Raw genomic sequence first — 17,247 nt, forward strand, 5'->3', positions numbered from 1 at the left:
CAATCGCACAGATCAGCAACCTCCAACTGCATCATCTCGGTGAGCAAGTGCGCAAGCAGTCCAGGGCGCTGACCTGGGCACTCGGCAGCTCCAGGCCTGGGGACTTCTCCCTGGAGTCTTCCAAAGTGTCTCATCACACACACACAGCCACGAGTACACACGCACGGCCACACATACACAGCAGGTGCCCTGTCCTCTGAAGAGTCACATTTCAAGGAGTATGCAAAATAAGCGTGTTATAAAATTTATTTGTGTAAGCATTCAGACATTTTTAGGTGGGAAAGATGATATGCAGAATCCACTACAAGGTGCAACAGAAAATCGTATTGGAAAGGACGGTACATCTGGCACAGACCAGCAGTGGCACGATTCCAAACAAATGTCAGACGAGAGCGCTTCATGGGGAGAAACTGAAAATTATAATTTAAAGCTTCATGAGGCAAGATATGTTCCAATTTAAAACACTAAGAAATAGTACCATCGATGAAAAAGGAAATCAACCTCTAGGTGTACCAAAAGGGGCGTAGGGCAAACAAGAGGAAAATTTGCATTTGTTGAGGTACAAATAGGAGTGTTCTGTAAGAGAGGGGCATTAATTATTAATGACAAACCCTGCAAATACAAAATAAAACCCAAATCACTGGTCACAGAATTCAAAATGTACATGTAATAAAAGCAAGGCAATAGACTCAAGTTATGGCCTGTCGAATATTTACTCCACTGACGTTATCTACAGAAGCACTTGGCCAGTTTGTACACAGTGATTCCTTATGCACGCCGAAAGGGTTTCCGTAAAAATGACATTATATACAAATCTGTACACCCATCCACCAGAGCGATTCTCCAGCTCCCAGAGGGAGTTATCAACTTAAAGCAGGATACCTGAGGTTTCATGTCTTTAGTTGCCTTATCATAATCCCAAATATACATTTCAGGGTTTGTTTTTGTTTTTAAAGACACTTTCCTTGAATATGTGCACTACGGTTAAAATTAAAAACAAAAGTAATAAAATAAAATAAAATGATCGCTGGAAGGAGCTGACCCTCCCCACCCATCTGAGAGACTTCATCTGGCTGCAGCACAGTGAAGACTGTGTGTGTCCCTGGACGGGCGCCCGGCGCTGGGGTGGCCCCCAGTGGCGCACCTCTTCAGTGGAGTCAGCGAAGGCTCTCGTTGACTTTTAAAAAGAGGAGGATGAAGAAGGAAAAAAGGAAAAACAAAACCCCAAATGCCAAAGGAATTTCAGTGGGATGAAGTTCCTCCACCACTTAGAGAGTATCTAGGGAAAGAGAGAGAGAGAGAAGTCAACACACGTCATTTCTCATCCCTGTGCAAAATTCATATAGTAACCAAAATCTTAGTTTTCATAGGAAATTCCAAGTCATACAAAAATAAGTGGAGCAAATATCAATGTGTAAGTCTAATTTTAAAAGAATGCATATAAAGACTGAGAAGATCATGATTCTTACACAAAAACTCCAGAGCATGTCACCAAAAACCAAGAATGGGTTCAGCCTCCCTGGAGAGATGTGAATAAAACGGGAAATCATATCCCTTTTACTTACGATCAATTGTCAAAAAGTGAACATTGATCCATACATGATGACATAGTAAGATTCCAGGGATGCATATGCATTCCCGATGTGAGGGCAGGAAACCCATTTTGGCCATAAAAATAGTGACGCAGTCCAAGAATCTATTTCCTAGAACTGCTTCCGAAATATGGTCCAAAGCAGGAACAACGTGTCTGCATAAAGATGTCTCTCGGGATTTTCGTAATTACACTAATTTGGAAACAACTCTGATGCCCAACAGTACAGAATCAGTTAAGTAAATTATACAAACTGAAATAACAGACTAAAAATGGTAATTATCTGTATTTACATACATATATTAAAGCAATATTAAAAATATGTACAAGTTTAAAAGTACATACAAAATTACAGATTGGGCATCCCTTATCTGAAATGCTTCTGGCTTTGGATCTGGGAATATCCGCATTATACTTACCAGTGTGCAGCCCCAAATCCGAAATCTGACATGCCCCAGAGAGCAGTTCCTTTGAGCCCCATGCTGGCTCTCAAAAGTTTCAGATTGGGGATTTGGGATATTCAACCTGTATATGTGCACTATATAAGTATATTTACATGAACAACTTCTGTATCCTAAATAAGTACTATAGAAATTCTAAAAAATCTTCTTTGCACTATAAGGTAGATAAGAGAATTCAGTAAGTTTATGACCTGGTATGACAACAGAAGGCAATGCACCCAAAGATGCTGATGAGATTTGGGCTACAGTGGTGGGATCATGGGTAATTTCTGTGTCTTCCAAAAATTCTACAAGATTGTCTTCAGAATACAACAAAGGGTGAGAACGGGGTCCCCTCATGACCACAATTCCCTCAACCATTTTACAACAGACTCCAAATCACAGGTCCAGGAGAGATGGCTGAGGATGTCTTTGACCAGGCTTATCTCAAACGTTCCAATCTAGAGCTCCTCTTTTCAGGCATTTGAAATACTTGGCATCTCTCCCAGAGAACAAATGGTTACATAAGGTCCTCCCAAAAGCACACATTAGCCACGGAGCCTAAGACTCAACTATCAAGAAATACAAATGACTAAATCACGGGATGAGTTGATGTCACACAAAAGAATCCAAACATTAATTCCAGCTGAGACAGGCTCTGAAAATGCTTCAGAGGAGAGGCGGCTCTCATTTTTCCTACAGCCATCCACTGAAACAACATGTTTGGAGCAAAACTGGCAGGAAGTCTAAGCCATGGCCACCGTGGTTTTGGCAGCCATCGGGGTGAACGCTCAGTGGGAGCTTCAGGAGCAGGGAAGGAAGAAGTGGGTACCACAGCCAAGCCTGCAGAGAGATGATAAGCACCTCAAGAGGCAGCTCATCTGAGGACAGAGGAGGAAAGAGGGCACTCCTCATCACAGACAAAGGAAAGAGAGCACCAACTCGGCCTCCCCCATGCATCACTGCAAAGTAAAGTTTTAAACACAACACAGACATCAGGTAGCTACAGACCCGCCCGAGGGTAAATAGGGTCAACCCCAGCCACGATGCCCAGTGAGCACGTAAAATGTGCTGCGTCTGAATGGAGATGTGCTAAGTGTAAAATACACATCAACTCCAAAGACGGTCCCTCCAAAAATGTAAAATATCTTATTGATGATTGTTGGTATTAATGTTGAAATAATACTTTGGATCTGGCAGGTTAAAAAATGTATTGTTGAAACTAATTTCACTTCTTTTTGCTTTTTAAAAATATGGCCACTAGAAAATGTAAAATTCTCTTTTTGTTTGGTTTTTAGAGACAGGGTCTCACTCTGTTGCCCAGCCTGGAGTGCAAAGGTGATCATAGCCATAGCTGCGAACTCCTCAGCTCGAGCAATTCTGCAGCCTCAGCCTCCCAAGTAGCTAGGGCCACAGGTACAAGCCACCATGCCTAGCTAATTTTTTTTTTTTTTTTGGTAGAGACAGGGTCTTGCTATTTTGCCCAGGCTGGTCTCAAACTCTTGGCCTCAAGTGATCCTCCTGCCTGGGCCTCCCAAAGCATTGGGATTACGGGCATGAGCCACCACATCCAGCAGAAAACATAAAATTCTGTGTGTGGCCCCCGCTGTACTTCTACTGGCCAGCACTGGTACACATCAACTTGCCTTAACAACTGAAAGAAGAGGAACAGAGAGATAGGGGCCTGGGAATGGGAAACGTGGATCAGTTCAACACATACAAGCCACACACACTGTGCCCTGGAGCTGCCCTGGGGAAATCAAGTCACGTATATAAACAAACAGTTCATAACAATTTCAGGCAATTCTGGACAATGTGGAAAGTATTGGTTTTAAAAGTAATACTACAAAAGCAGAGAGCAAAACGCCCAACAAGACAGTAACAATCCTACCCGTTTCTGGTTTTGTTCTATTTGTTTTATTATAAAGCTCTTTCTAATGGGAAATAAATGCCTCTAGAATGAGGTATGTGATGCTAAGTTTGAGAAATCAAAAAGTTTGTGTTCAGGCAAAAGATGGGTGACTTTTTAATTCTATTTTCCTTTATTCCTATATTGTTTTTAGTATCAAAGGAGGGAGGGATCGTCCTTCAATTGCCTCAAAATTGAAGGCAGCCAAGTAGATCATTTTTATTTTCTAGCAACTTAAAAAGTTGAAATGTCTTACTAAGAAACCCGAGTTCAGAAGCATAAACGTGAAGTATCAGAACTGTGGTTTTCTCCTGCTGTCCCCACGTAGAGGGGCTCTTCACAGGACAGTAGGCAGCCCCTTCAATCACTTCCAAATAGCAAAAGGGACTTCACGTGTGCAAAACTTTATGTACTGTCAGGTGGGACGCAGTCTCAGGAAAGACCCGGAAATCCCCCTCATGATCACAGAGGCTCAGCCGGCTTTGGGAGGCGTCAGCCTGGACACCTGAAGATGAACTGTCAAGGCGGCAGCACGCCTGGTCCTCCTGGGGGTGTGGAGGACAGCCCAGTGACAAAATCACCCTCAGGTCACACAGAGCGGCTGCCCAGCACACATCCACTGCCTCCAAACGCCTGCACTTGTGCCAGATGGCAGTCAGGAGGGGCTTGGTTCCCATGGATACTCCTACAACAAGTTGGGAGGGGGCAGGGAGGGCAAAACTGTCACCCCACTGAGTCCTCACCCACAATGCGTTCAACAGGTGAGGCCACTGGGCAGGGACAAAAGCTCCCTACAGGCTGGCACAGATGAACCCCTACCAAGGAGGCTTCCAGACATGACACACACAGCTAAGACAGCGAACACACCTGCGCCCGCTCCCGCTGAGTTGACCACACCAAAGCTGCTGTCATTTCTCACACTTGACTTTAAAGCCGAAAACCAGATAGACAGTTACACACATCTGGCTAAGAACGATCATTCTCTGGCCAATAATTAAGCTGCATTATTAAGAGGAAACAGGTATTTCACCACCACCCTGTATTTATGTGGCAAAAGCTACAAATGGACTAAGTCCTGTGGGCTTTTCCAGTAGTTTCCAGATTCAGATCCTTCATTCACATTGATTTCTAGAATTCAGAACAAAGTCTCCTCTAATTCAACTCTGTCTAACCTGAGGCCTGCAAGATAACAGGAACAGACAGGCCAAAAATCAAGTACCAAACTCATCAACTGAGTCCCAGCCCAAGTGCAGGTCTCTCCTTCCCCAGCCCAGAGGGGCCCTGGGTAGTTACCTCTGGAGCCGCTGCACGAGCTGGGCCACCATGGTGTCGGAGATGCCAGGGCACGCCTCCTCCGCTAGGTAGATGGCCCCTCGCAGCTCTTCAATGGACCCCAAGTTCCCTCCGCACGCCTGGCTCTTCTCCTTCAACTGAAAACACACGAACAGGAAGAATGGCATGAAGCACACCAGCTGCAAAACTGGGAAGCATGCTGTTCAAGGAACAACACGGCGTGTGGACCACGACACTACCCCAGCCCCAGGGTGTCCGGGAAAAGCTTTGGCTCAGGCTCCAGGCCACTCAAATTCCTTTTTTTTTTTTTTTTTGAGACAGAGTCTGGCTTTGTTGCTCAGGCTGGAGTACAGTGGCGTGATCTCAGCTCACTGCAACCTCCGCCTCCTGGGTTCCAGCGATTCTCCTGCCTCAGCCTCCCGAGTAGCTGGGATTACAGGCCCCTGCCTCCACGCCCAGCTAGTTTTTGTATTTTTAATAGAGACAGGATTTCACCATGTTGGCCAGGCTGGTCTTGAACTCCTGACCTCAAGTGATCCGCCCGCCTCGGCCTCTCAAAGTGTTGGGATTACAGGCGTGAGCCACTGCGCCCGGCCCAGGTTCCTTTTGAAGAAAGGTGATTCAAATGCTCTGAGAGCAGTTATGTATACACAGGGCAGTCGTCAGACCATAATCATTACTGTTCGAGGCCAGAACAGAGACAACTAGCTCTATGTGCCTTTCCCAAGTCTCACCGTGATGGACTGTCCTCTCTGTGCTCTTTTCCTATTTCAACCATAACCTTGTACCAGAAAAGCAATTTCAAAGCCTATCGTAAGTTATTCTGATCTCAACACTGCTTACTTCCTAATGTTAATGGGTTGGTTCTTAAACTCCAGCAAACTGCCTTTGTGATCCAGAGTAGTGTCAAAATATTCGATTTCATGTAAATAAGTGGCAGCCTTAAATTCTGGGAATCTCCAGTGTCCTTCCTGGCACCTCTACTCCCAAGAGAAATCACAACAGTGCCTTCGGACACTTCCCTCAGTTGAAGGTCAACTCCAAGTCTCTCTCTGGAGGCCCAAAAACGTGAACTGTGAAAATAAGAGCTGTTCAAGTCAAGATACAGCATGGCTCAGAACTCAACAGAAGAGGCTCTTTGTGATGGACACCGCCTCCTCTTCAGGGAAGAAAGAAACATCTCAGGCGACATTCAGCTTGGTTTTCAGGTTGCTGAACACATGCTGTCATTTCCAAACCCAGCCCTGCCCTAAGAGCAACAGCTTCTGTCTTCGCTACTGAAGGGGCAGGCAGGAACTAGAAGGGTCTGACCTTGGAGGGCCAGTGGGTGCGGAGAGCATTTGTTCCTGAAGTTCTTGCTGTCACAGGGCCACGCCGCCGGCCCCGAGGCAGCCACTCGTGTTTGTCTAGGACTCCCAATCACTTGACAGTATTTACAAGTCCCCAGAGGGTCAGCTACAATCCAGCACTCTCCCTCCTGCCCATGCCCCGCCCCTAAGTCTCAAAGAAGGAGCAAAGGCGGCAGAAGGGCCGCCCTGGGAGAGGGCCTGTCCCCTCGCCGTGTGGAACGTGCTGGACCCATCACTGACTTCAGGGAGCAACCTGACCTGTGCTCCCTGAAGGAAAGCAGGGACGCCAACGCCCGTCTCCTCAATGTCCTCATCTGTAAGCATGGGGATATAATCCTTCTATTGGGCTTCTACAAGTATTGTATGAAATAATACACAATAAACACTCTGAACTCTAGGGTAGCAAATATCATTCTTAAAAATACATTGGGAAAGATGCCTGTGAGTTTAGCAATTGGTTAGCTGGAAAATCCAGGATATGACGGCATTTAGGATATGTCCTGAATAATTATGTCAAAGTTGCTTCATGGGCCCAGTAAAAAAATAAACAGCCTCAGGTGAATGAAAAAGTCCATGCACTTTCCCTAACTGCCTGACTGACCCTATTCCAGCGGCCAATGGCAGGGCCGCAGGAGCACAGCCTGGAAATCCCACGGGGCCAACTCCCATGGGACAAAATGAAGCGCAGGATGGCGCTCAACCCGGACATCCTAGTTAGGAAGAACACAGGTGCCCAGAACCATGAGCCAGGGCTGAAGCCAGACATCATCCAGCAGGGCCTCCGCGTGCCCTGTGGCTTCCCCGACACCAGTGGGCTCAGCTACTTCCCACTTGAAGCTGCAGGTGAGGCCTCGGGCTCTGGCCACAGCCCTGCTCCCACCGGGCCCTGAACTTGCCAGGTCAGAGGCCCTCAGACAAACCCTCCAGGGCACCTGCTGGGCAGGGCAACAGGTGAAGGCTCATTGGAGGGCTGGGAAGAGGCACTGGCAGGACCGTGGCTGGCCAGGCACGGCCCACGGCCGGGGGTCCCCCGCTGTGTGACGCAGGCACAGGGGAGGAGAATGAGCTCCTATGACACTTCCTCTCCTGAGCACCTCCCCTTCAAGGACCAGGACCCCTAAACACAGCCGCAGTGGAAAACTGCCCAAAGAGGGGAGATCCCCACGCAAACAGATGCGTGTGTGGCCCACAGTGAGTACCTCAAAGGCAGCCTCAGCCAGGAAGGGGCACAACAAGAAAAGAGGGGACTTCCAACTTATTTTCAAATCCGCTATTAACCAGATGCAGAACAATCTTCGTTCTTATAAAGCCTACTTTTGAAAATCTCTCAAAACACGGCCGCGGAAGCACTTTCCTCTGGGAGGGAGAGGCTGAGCAGGGAGTGGACGCGGGGAGGCCCAGCTGGGAGCACAGCACTGCTGAGCAGAGGAGGGACTTCAGTGAAACATGTGGCTCAGGGGAAACCGGAGGACTCCAGGGCAGCCAACGTCTCCTTAGAAGAAAGAATCTACTTTTCACATGGCCAGAAATTGGTCTGAGGCAAAGAGAGCAGGCTGTACACAATGAGATTTGCTAAAAAGCAGGGCAACAGGTGACACAGGGTCTCGGGCTGGGTCACTGTCATCCAGTCTACACATTCCAGGCTGCGGCGGAGTGGGCATCACCCAGGACAGTGGGAGGCGCAAGGTGGTGCCTTGGGACGCTGACAGCCTTTGGGAAGGCACCATGCAGGCTTTCCGAGCCTTTGCCAGCTTGTCTTAATGTCCCCAACTCTTAACTGGCAACATCACCACTGAAATGTGTCCAGCTTCTCCTTCCCCCTCCCCTCCCACTCTGAAAAGGCCAGCCAGGTACCTACCTCTGCAAACAGAGGAGAAATAATTGTAGATAAACACTGAGAGAAAGGCCTCTTTGGGATGTCTTTCATCTTGGGGGAGAGGAAAAAAAGGTCATCAGAAACAGTTGACATTCACACTGGCAATAATGCAATAAACCTCCCACCTGGACTATGGAAGCGCAGGAGTTGCCTCTACACTTCATGCTGAGGAAACACCCTCTGCGCACCATAACATCTGAAGAAGACTATTGGCTGCCTCTCACTAGACTTCAAAGTTTCATCTGCAGTGACATGCAAAACCCACGCACGGGGAAACCAGCATCTGGGTTCCATGTGGAAGGGGACTCTGTGTGGGCACAGGCAGTGAACTGCCTCGTCTTGCTATCTATGCAGAAGTGCTTTACTGGTTGGGTGTGGTGGCTCATGCCTGTCATTCCAACACTTTGGGAAGCCGAGGCAGGAGGATCACTTGAGCCCAAGAGTTTGAGACCAGCTTGGGCAAACACAGTGAGACCATGTTTCTATTTAAAAAAAAAAAAAAAAAAAAAAAAGTTTTAAATAAACTGGGCATGGTGTCACATGCCTGCAATCCCAGTTACTCAGGAGGCTGAGGTGGGAGGATCACTTGAGCCCAGGAGTTTGAAGCTACAGTGAGCTCTGATGGCACCACTGCACTCCAGCCTGGGCGACAGTCTCAAAAAAAAAAAAAGAGAGAGACTGAGAGAGAAAAGTACTTTACTAATGAAACCCTGGAAACAGAAATCAGGTCAAGATTGGCCATTCCAGTTGCTGTCTAGGACAGAGACCGAGTTTCTACTTTTGCAACCTCTATTTGGACATTTAACACCTGTTCACTTATCAAAGCGGGACTTGTAGGATCAACAGGGGACAGCCACTGGCCCACCCTGCCTGAAAGAAACTACACCACTATGCTTTACAAGACCCTAAATATATGGCCTTTCATAAATTTAACAGGCATAAAACCAATTAATCAAAATTGTTTTACATAAATATCAAAAGCAATGCATTTACTTATAAGGTCCTTAAAACTCAGTCACAAAATTATGATATGTACGTAAGTAACCGCAACATGCACAACAGTCCCTCAAAGACAGCTATGAAGTCATTTCACAGGTCACCCCCAAACCCCATGACATTGCCACATTAGGACATCCTAACTCAACAGCAGGGCTGCAGAGAGCAGAATAGAGCGGCACAAAACAGACCAGAGGCCAGACTCCCTGGTGTGAACACCTGGATCATCAGACAGAACTAAAGCTCTTCATCTGTCCATCCCCTAGCAACAAAATTCCAGGACAGCTGCCACAAAGGACCCCACCCGCACCCACAGCAAGCTTCACACACAAGTGCCTCCAAAACAGTGCAGACTGAGGTCAGCGTGGCCCTTCTGGAGTGAGCAGACGTACCTTATTTCTGTCCAAGTCCGATGGCTGAAGAGCTCCATTCTCGAGATTCTTGGGATCTTTTTCTCGGATTGTGAAGATCCAGTCCCCAGAATCACTGCCCCCCGAGGCTTGGCCATCTGTTTCCCTTAACACAGAAATGCAGGAAATCCCATCAGTGCTCACACACCTGCTCTGGGGGCGCTGGGACGTTCAGGGGGAGGCCGCCTGGGGACCTCCGAACCCACACCCACCAGCCCCAAGTCCCCACCCATCACACCCTTGTCCAGTCCCTCTGGGATTTCCCAAAGACCCCCCCCCCGCCTCCTCCCTCACAGAGAAGAGACCATCGGGAGGTGGTTCCACAACTCCCTGGCGTGCCAGTGTGTGCATGCCCACCCTCCTCCTCCCGGAGAACACCTCCCCCACCTCCCTGGGAGCCCATCTCTGGGACATCAGCTTCTCTCTGCTGGGCTCCTCCTCTCACCAGGGAAGCAGATGTCCCTGTGTTGGGTGTGGTGGCTCATGCCTGTCATTCCAACACTTTGGCCTCACCTTGGCCATCTCTCAGCCCTGGTTCTGGGATTCACACTCACTGCCTCTATTTGGTACCCTCCACTCGCTCCAAAGCCCACCCGTGTCCCTCCGAGCGCTCCCTCCCCCATCATGAGATGATGGTGTGCTGATCACTCCCTGTCCTGTATGGGCCTCCTGCTGATCATCCCCTGATGCCTGTGGCCCCACTGAGCCTGCACCTCCTCCCGCCCCTCGGCCATACCTCTCCCCTCTCACTCACAGGTGGAGCCTCACCCTCACACCTAGGGGCCAGCCTCACTCCCCGACATGCCCCGACTGACACCCTTTTTTCTCTCGGCTCAAGTGACCTCCACAGAGCAGTGGCCCCTAAGCCCGCTTCACCTGCCCAGCTTTCTCACCTGAACTCCACACCTCGGTGCCACTTCACACTGGACGTCTCCTCCTGGACAACTCAGACTCACACACGGTTCACCCCACACTCGGCTTCCCGCACCACACATCACAACACCTGGTGCCACGCTGCCCCAGCCTGGAACATTGGCTTCCCTCCTTCACCCAAATCCACCGCCGCGTCCTGGCTCTCCAAACCTCTCTCCAGTCTCTTTCTCTTGTCATCCCTGTTGCTACCCCAGCAATCTCCCAATGGCAGTACCTCAAGAACTTCTGGGGGCAGTGGTCTCAACCTTGGCTTTAAACTGGAATCACCTAGAGACCCTGAAAAACCACTTAGGGTCTCATCCCCAGAAATCCTCATTCAACTGGCCTGGCACATGGACCTGCACTGTGGGCCAACTTTAACTTCTGCCAAGGCATGCACGAGAACAGACGAGTCCCACGCTCGGACTTCCAGACACAAGTCTGCCCGACCACCTCCCCCAGCCCTCCCCACACAAATGGCTCCAGCCCCACTCCGCCTCTTAAGCCAAGGGAATTCCTAGATGCCAAACTTGACAGCAGTTCTCAGTAAGCCACTCCTGGTACAGAAGCTTCTACCAGACACAATACAGAATCACAAACATGTGCATTTCTGGCCTTTCAGACATCCATGTAAAGCAGTTTCACCTGATCAGGGTTTTACGAACAGGAAGTTTAATGGAAAACAGAACAGAATAGAACGAAACAAAACAGAATGAAACAGCCAGGTCCAGTTCCCCACGCACAGCTCTACCACAAGAGTTCACTCGCAGAAACTCCACCAGCAAGGTCAAGAGGCTAAACAACTCCCAAACAGGCCCAGGCTGTGTCTAACACAACGATTGCCACCAACCTGGATTGTCTTAAAAAAAAAAAACTCAACAGAAAACAAAACCCACACCAAACAGTGACAAAGACCAGTGGATCCCTCCCACACACACGCTTGGGTCGCTCGGGGGCCGACTTACGCGTCGGAATCCTCGGAGCTCGAGTCGTCATGGCTCTGCTCGGCCTTCCATCTCTTGTACCTGTCAATGAGCTCGGTCAAGTAGGAAGTTTTCTTTGCATTGCGTAGTATAAACTTGTGCTTCAATAACTCCTTAGCAGTGGGTCTCTGGAAAAACACGCACAACAATTAAAGTATGAGATGAAGTTCTTGGTCCTACCCCCAAAGGACAGACTTCTGCCTCAAAATGTCAACCGCCACACTGACACCTGATGGCTGGACTCTCTACTCCACAGCTCTTCTCACTGCGACTCACCCAAAGACGAGTCGCTCAGGACCTACGCCTGGGCTCTGGGTGCTATGGTGGGCAGGGCACTGCCTTTCCAAGGATGTCCCTAATAAATACATTTTCACAGAAAACTCTGCACAGAGCTTCACAGGGATCATTTAAGAGAGCTTAAATGATCTGGTCGGGCGCAGTGGCTCACGCCTGTAATCCCAGCACTTTCGGAGGCCGAGGCGGGCGGATCACGAGGTCAGGAGATCGAGACCACCCTGGCTAACATGGTGAAACCCCGTCTTTACTAAAAATACAAAAAAAATTAGCCAGGCCTGGTGGCGGGCGCCTGTAGTTCCAGCTACTCAGGAGGCTGAGGCAGGAGAATGGCGTGAACCCAGGAGGCAGAGCTTGCAGGGAGCCGAGATCGCGCCACTGCACTCCAGCCTGGGCGACAGAGCAAGACTCTGTCTCAAAAAAAAAAAAAGCTTATCTCCTAGTTTATAAAATACTTTATGACAAATGCTGACAAAATATATGTTCTGTGTTGTTTAACTTTTTTTTTTTTTTTTTGAGACGGTTTTGCTCTTGTTGCCCAGGCTGGAGTGCAGTGGCACGATTTCGGCTCACTACAACCTCGCCTCCCCAGTTCAAACGATTCTCCTGCCTCAGCCTCCTGGGTAGCTGGGATTACAGGCCTGCACCACCACGCCAAGCTAATTTTTTGTATTTTTAGTAGAAACGGGATTTCACCATGTTGGCCAGGCTGGTCTTGAACTCCTGACCTCAGGTGATGCACCTGCCTCGGCCTCCCAAAGTGCTGGGATTACAGATGTGAGCCACCGTGCTGGGCCGCTTTGTTAACTTTCTGTATTAATGTTTGGCCACACCCAACCATATAATAGAAATGTCAATTTGGAATTATCTCAGAGAAACTGGAAAGGAGCCAGGAGATGCCCTTTTTCCTGTCTGCTGAAAGAGCAACTGGATGCGCTTCACCACCAACTTTCCCGGTTTAGAAGGGCTATTTCCCAGGTCCCTCCCTCCCTTCCCTTGTGATTGGGCTGAGGACTTCACCCATGCCCTGGGCTCAGCATGGCCATTGCAAGCAGCACCTGGTCAGCTGCCTGCCTTGAGGATGGCGATAGTGACAGGGAATGTGCTTCCCAAGGAAACCAGCATGGCCCAAATGGGAACAGACAGCAGGAACACCCAAACACCGAGTCAAACCGAGTTCCCACTCACTCCAAATTACAAAAGCTTGATTACAAGAGCCAAGCATGTTTTCAGATTCAAACGCATGAGAAACATGGATCACCTCAAGTATTCTCCCTCCCTGTCCATCCAAGGGGGAAACCCCAACTACCCCGGAGGTGCTCATATTCTCGCCTCTCAGCCAGCTCCTCGGTAGCTGTGGGGTGGAGCTCTGTGTGCTGGGGCATAAGCCCATACAGGACACATGCTTTGTATGGGAAGACATGCCTGCACGCATCTCCACTGGTGCTGGTGCATGGTGGCTGCAAGAAACATCATCGTGTAATAAAATGCAGAGCATCGTGGCGTGCAGGACAAGCCCCACCACCACCCGATGCTGATGTAGTCATCAAACACTGGTGTGGTGGTCTCAGCCTGCATCTCCTTAGACGTACTTAGAAAATGTTGCATTCCCCATTTAATTCCTTTACCAGAACTGGCATATTAGGAAACCATGGTGCTCTTGTAAAAGTAACCACCCATTTTTACATAAGAGTTAAGAAAAGGGGGGCTCAGCTTGGCCTTCAGCTAACTCTGCTGGAAAACTCAGAAACAAAACAAGGACATATGGCGCTATCTCCAACACCAACACACACACACTACTTTCAAAGAAATGTCCTAATTCAGACAGAAAATGAGGCAAAGCCACACAGTCGTTACTGCTGTATGGCTCTGCCAGAGTCTATTAAACCTAAAAAGAGAAAGTAGGCAGGAAGGGGAGGGGAAGAAGCAAAGAGGGTGGCTTGGTTGTATTTTCTAATCTTTTGTTTCCTAACACATGCCACCTGGAAAGTGAAAACATTTACTTTAAAGACATATTTAGCCATTTGTTTCCAGCTAACCTTTGCCATTATTAAAAACAGTGTAACAGTTTATGGCCTGATCTTCTATAAATATTAAACATTTATGATTCCACATTTAATATTAAGGAGAATATTCTTCAGATTCAATGAAGTATGAGATGGCAGAAATCTAAAAGAAAATAAGGAGATTTTTAATACTTAAAAATTAAAATGTATTTTCAAACCAAAGAAGTCAATCATACTTATTTAGAAAAAGAAAAATGAATAATACCAGGAAGACAGCTGAAAAGAGCGATTAAAGCAATCCCAACAGGATGTATCTCAACCAAGTCAAGCCACACATGAAGCGGTACACTGTGATCCCTGGGAAACTTACAAAGCTCGGCTCCTTATTCAAACAGGCCTCCACAAACTCCTTGAGGGGTTTACTGTAGTTTCCTTCCAACGTCGGTGGGTTGTTCTTTGGAATGAGGAATAAAACTTTCATGGGGTGCAGCTCGGAATGAGGTGGTTCCCCTCTTGCAAGTTCAATAGCTGTTATGCCCAGGGACCAGATGTCTGCCTGCAACAACAAAAGCATCTTTACAAACACCAAGCAGGAATCAATTCCAATACACAGTATTTAGGGAGAAAATGGTAACATGCCTCAATACTTCTGAGGTTTTGAAAAAGGTATTTTTAACTGATATTTAAAAACATAAGCCCTCGCTGTAATTTCAAAAGAGACAACAACAGGAGAAACTGTAATATGCCAAATGTTTTCTGCCTCTACATGGAGATGGCTTATCAATTCACCCCTACTACGCCTCCTGCTGGATGCATTCGGCATTCCCCGTGGAGTCCTGGGGGCCAGCAGGACTGGTAATAGAGGTGAGCAGAGAGGAGGAGTCCGGAGTGGGTGTACGCTCGCGAGTCACCCCCTCCAGCAGTGCTTAGAACTTAGGGCACAGCTCTGAGGTCGAGAGTGGGCACCTTGGTCTCAAGAGACCTGGGTTGAAATGCCAGTTCTACAGTCAAAGTCCTGTGACGTTAGATGAAAGAGCTAACCTCTGAGTCTTGTTTCTCTCATCTGTAGAATGGAGGTGGAAGAGGAGGAGGTGGCCATGCAAGGTGCCTTACCAGGGGCCCAGAACTTAAAAAAGTTTATTATGAAAATGTTCAAACATACAAAGAACTGAGAAATATTAATATAATGCATCCTCATCTACCTATTGCATGAATTTAGTAATTAACATTTTGCCATACGAGCTTTGTCCATGTGTTCCCCGAGTATATTTTAAAATCAATCAGTCGTCATGACATTTTCCCCCGAGTACTTCCGTGTGCCAATATACAGGCTTTTTACTACCTATCAGTGCCTGAAATTAACACGAATTCCTTAATGTCATGTATAATTAAATGTTCTCAGCTGTTCAAAAACAGTCATTCCATGGTTGGTTTATCTGAATCAGGATCCAAAGTCCACGGGGTACAACTGACTGCCAGGTCGCTAAGGCTCTTTCAACCTACAACAGTCCTCTCCCCAGTCTCCCCAGGGACATCAACTTAAAGAAACAGGTCCCAAATTCGGGATTTGTCTGGTGGTTTCTTGTTGATGTCATTTACTGTGTCTCTCTAGTGTCTGCATTTTCTGCCGAATGTCCCAGAGGAGACATCTGCAGAAGCCGTGTGGCCCCACTAGGACATCTCAGGTCCAGCTGCCCCACCTCCTTCTGCCCAGCACAGGCCTGTGGCACAACCAAGCAGTTAGGTAAAGGAATGAATTCCTTGAACGTGTCATGTCAATGAGAAGAGCCAGGCCATCCTAAGAGGAACTTGACAGCTGATGAGACATTGACAGCATGTGACACCAACCCCCAAACAGGACAGAAGCCGACAATGAGGCAGGACATAGTCCTATATGGGCTGGCGAAAGACGAATGGGGACTGGGGTAGAGAACACGCCTGAGTCTGGTACAGCTTTCCTGCTGTTCTCACTGTGCACTGGAATCCATCATTATTCCAAGAACTTCCAGTGAGAATCGAATACATCTCTCACACTCACTCTACAGCAAGGAAATGCATAGGCTGAAGCATCGTTGTGGCTGCAGGGTGCTTTAACTATCCAGAGGATACACTTACCATGTTCCTGCAGCCTTAGTGAGTACCAGAAATCCCTACTGGAAGCCCCCGAGCCCAGCAGTCCATGGGAATGATGCCTACAGTATATTCTATTTCCTTATTCTCAGTGAAGATGAAAAGCTGCCAGCAAGTCTTGTTCTAAATTCTTTCTACTAAATCTTGTACTAAAGGGGTCAGTCTAGAAGAGCTGATGTTGGAAGTAATACTATTTTCCTTCCCTCTACAACTTGGACTCTGCTTTATCTTGCATTGCATTATCTTAAAAATCAGCAGAAATGCAATTGATCCCAGTCTCTTGCCCCTAGGAGCGGGGAAGCAGGTGCATGGGAGCACAGGGTGGGCAAGCACCCAGAACTGTGGCAGCGGCAGGAGGACAGGAGTGAGCAGGCACAAGGAGGGAGGACCGAGGAGGGGAGAGGCAAGAACAGAGGCGGCAGTTGTGACTCTCGTGTGGCAGCGGTTCTCCACACCAACAGGTGGCTCTCAAGTTTGTGTGATTCCACATCTGTCTGCTTCCCCCAGGCCTCTCAGATTTCATTACAGCTACTGCTGTTTTCAAGGCATGCTGTCTCCTGGCCACACAGACCCAGAGCCTTCTCATTTGTAAAGGTACATAATAGTTATATGAATTTTTTCTGGTACAAATATACAGTGTGTAACAATCAAATCCGGGTAGCTGGGATCCCCCTCACCTCAAACACGGCTCATTCCTTTGTGTTGGGATATTCCGAATCTTCTCTTCCGGCTATTTGAAACACAACAAACTATTAACTACGGTCACCCTATTGTGCTACTGAACATGATCTCTGACGGACGCACCTCCAGACCTCCAAGCACCTCTCAACCAGCTAAACACACTCGGTGACTGGCAGGCAGGCCCTGGCAGAAGCCGATCTCTGCTGAGAGTACGTCGGTGATGCGCTTGCCTTGATTTTACTCAGAGGCCCAAGGACTTGCTTTCAGGTTCAGGGACAGACAATAAGCAGGCGGCAGCCAGCACCGAGGAGCGAACGCCTGCTTGCGAACGCCTGCTTCTGCACGCCAGTGTGCACCACGGGAAGTTCACTGAGAAA

The 17,247-nt window shown here is 48.2% G+C and overlaps 1 protein-coding gene across 4 annotated transcripts in view; it reads right to left on the reverse strand.

The window, feature by feature from the left end:
• Positions 1-228: 228 nt before the first annotated feature.
• The window catches only part of STK24 (serine/threonine kinase 24), a 127,447-nt gene continuing 110,428 nt past the window's right edge, over positions 229-17,247 (reverse strand). For all 4 annotated transcript variants that reach the window (XM_016925468.4, XM_016925464.4, XM_009427149.5 and 1 more), the window contains 6 exons: positions 14,430-14,615; positions 11,742-11,887; positions 9,847-9,970; positions 8,441-8,509; positions 5,234-5,370; positions 229-1,279 (listed from right to left, as the gene is read on the reverse strand). In XM_016925468.4, the coding sequence (XP_016780957.1) occupies positions 1,243-1,279; positions 5,234-5,370; positions 8,441-8,509; positions 9,847-9,970; positions 11,742-11,887; positions 14,430-14,615 (699 nt within the window). In that variant the 3' untranslated portion in view covers positions 229-1,242. The remainder of the gene's footprint in view (positions 1,280-5,233; positions 5,371-8,440; positions 8,510-9,846; positions 9,971-11,741; positions 11,888-14,429; positions 14,616-17,247) is intronic.

This window comes from Pan troglodytes, chromosome 14 (genome assembly GCF_028858775.2).
Source record: "Pan troglodytes isolate AG18354 chromosome 14, NHGRI_mPanTro3-v2.0_pri, whole genome shotgun sequence".
Lineage (NCBI taxonomy): Eukaryota > Metazoa > Chordata > Mammalia > Primates > Hominidae > Pan > Pan troglodytes.